General features: G+C 36.8%; 1 protein-coding gene across 1 annotated transcript in view; it reads left to right on the top strand.

The window, feature by feature from the left end:
• Positions 1 to 215, top strand: part of LOC117178450 (holotricin-3-like) — a 1,115-nt gene extending 900 nt beyond the window's left edge. Inside the window, exon 3 of the mRNA XM_033369877.1 lies at positions 87 to 215. Coding sequence (XP_033225768.1) covers positions 87 to 215 — 129 coding nt within the window. The remainder of the gene's footprint in view (positions 1 to 86) is intronic.
• Positions 216 to 1,663: the final 1,448 nt, after the last annotated feature.

Genomic DNA, 1,663 nt, shown 5'->3' with positions numbered 1-1,663 from the left:
GAGTATCTCAAGACATTTACTTGTTGATGAGCTCTTAATGAGCACTTATACATTCTTCATCATCCGATCACTCTCATTTTATGCAGGACTTGGAGGCGCTGGTGGCTTCGCAGGAGGCGCAGGAGGCGCAGGAGTTGGAGGAGGTCACGATGGCGGATATGGAGGCCATGGTAAATGGTAAACGGGTCAACACCTCAGTCATTTCGGCTCGGTGACAACGACAACCTCCCACAGTTATACCGGTCAATGATCCTTAACCCGTTCAAAGTCTTCTTCCCAAAGCTTGATTCATCCTAGGAGCATGACACACATCGAAATAGTCATTCAGTCAAACAGTGACAATCAATCCGACTGCTCGGATATCCTCTAAGGAGACACGGTCAGTGGAACGGAAGAAAGTGAAATCGATACTTGCTCTGGCAGAGGGAACGGGCGAATCGATCCAGGGTAATCGCGCGTCGTATTCTTGCCGAGATTCCTTCGGTAGTTGGGATCCAGAAAAATTTAGTCAATTCTCGTTCATCCTGAGATCCCGAGCGCCTATCCTGCTAGCCTTCAGTATGGATGATTTCTGGTCTATAGTAGTGCATTATCCTTTTATATAGTATATATTTTTATATACACTACTAGGTCTTCTTTCTTCTGCGCACACGCTCGCACACACACACATATCTTTATATATATGTCCATATTCATCACAAAATCTAGTATATGTGCATACCGTTTATTCGTATATAGATGCTATACATATATTCGTGTTATGTTAATGAAGGAGACCGGTAGATTATGGTAGGTCAGCCGTTCCCGTGAATTAACGAATGTACATAGATGGCCCAAAGTCGCCGACCCCCGACCCCACCCGCCTCCAACATAGATAGATACCACGTATTTATAGCATTTATACATTTATACAATAATTTATATAAAATAAAGAATCAGTATTTAAATCTCAAATTGATCTTACGCTTATATCTACCAATCTCATTCCTTTCGTCCAACTACTTCTGTAGCTCACTCTGTTCAGTTCTTTACAATAATTTATAGAAATGGTGTTGTGAATTTAAGTATTGTGCTTCAATACTTTCCATAATCGAAACATTCTAGAAATTAATGTTTTAATTCAAAATGATTGGTTCTGATAGAAATTTGATTAATTAATTTTCAATACTCCGCTATTAATTTTGTTTGTTTGTTTGTTTCATATTTATAGTACCAGGATCTCTATTGAAAAAGTATGGCTATCGTAATTTATTTTATAATTGGGTCTACATATAACAGGAGAATTAACGAACTTTAAACATAATTTTCAATCAGATTAAAACCCTGGCCAATAAAGTAAGGTATGAAAATTTGTTATATCTTTAGTAACACCGAAAGTGTAGGATAGATTCAATTGAAAATCATTTTAAATCAGATACCTACTTAATATTGTATGGAAATAAATCTGGAGAGAATACTTGGTGATGACTAAATGACCTTGGAAAATACATTTGCCGACATTGTAAAGCTACTTTGAAAGAAAATTTCAAATTCTCTGATTAGAATATTCTCGAATCACAAAACTTTTCCAACGTCAAAAATTTTTCAGAACGATCAGATGCAGTCTATTTTTTAACTTTCCGTCCAATCAAGATTCAAGTTTTAAAATAAACTCATACTCTTC

Source organism: Belonocnema kinseyi, chromosome 8 (genome assembly GCF_010883055.1).
Source record: "Belonocnema kinseyi isolate 2016_QV_RU_SX_M_011 chromosome 8, B_treatae_v1, whole genome shotgun sequence".
NCBI classification, from domain to species: Eukaryota; Metazoa; Arthropoda; class Insecta; order Hymenoptera; family Cynipidae; genus Belonocnema; species Belonocnema kinseyi.
Note: the sequence above shows the minus strand (reverse complement) of the source record. Positions and strands in the feature narration are given on the sequence as shown.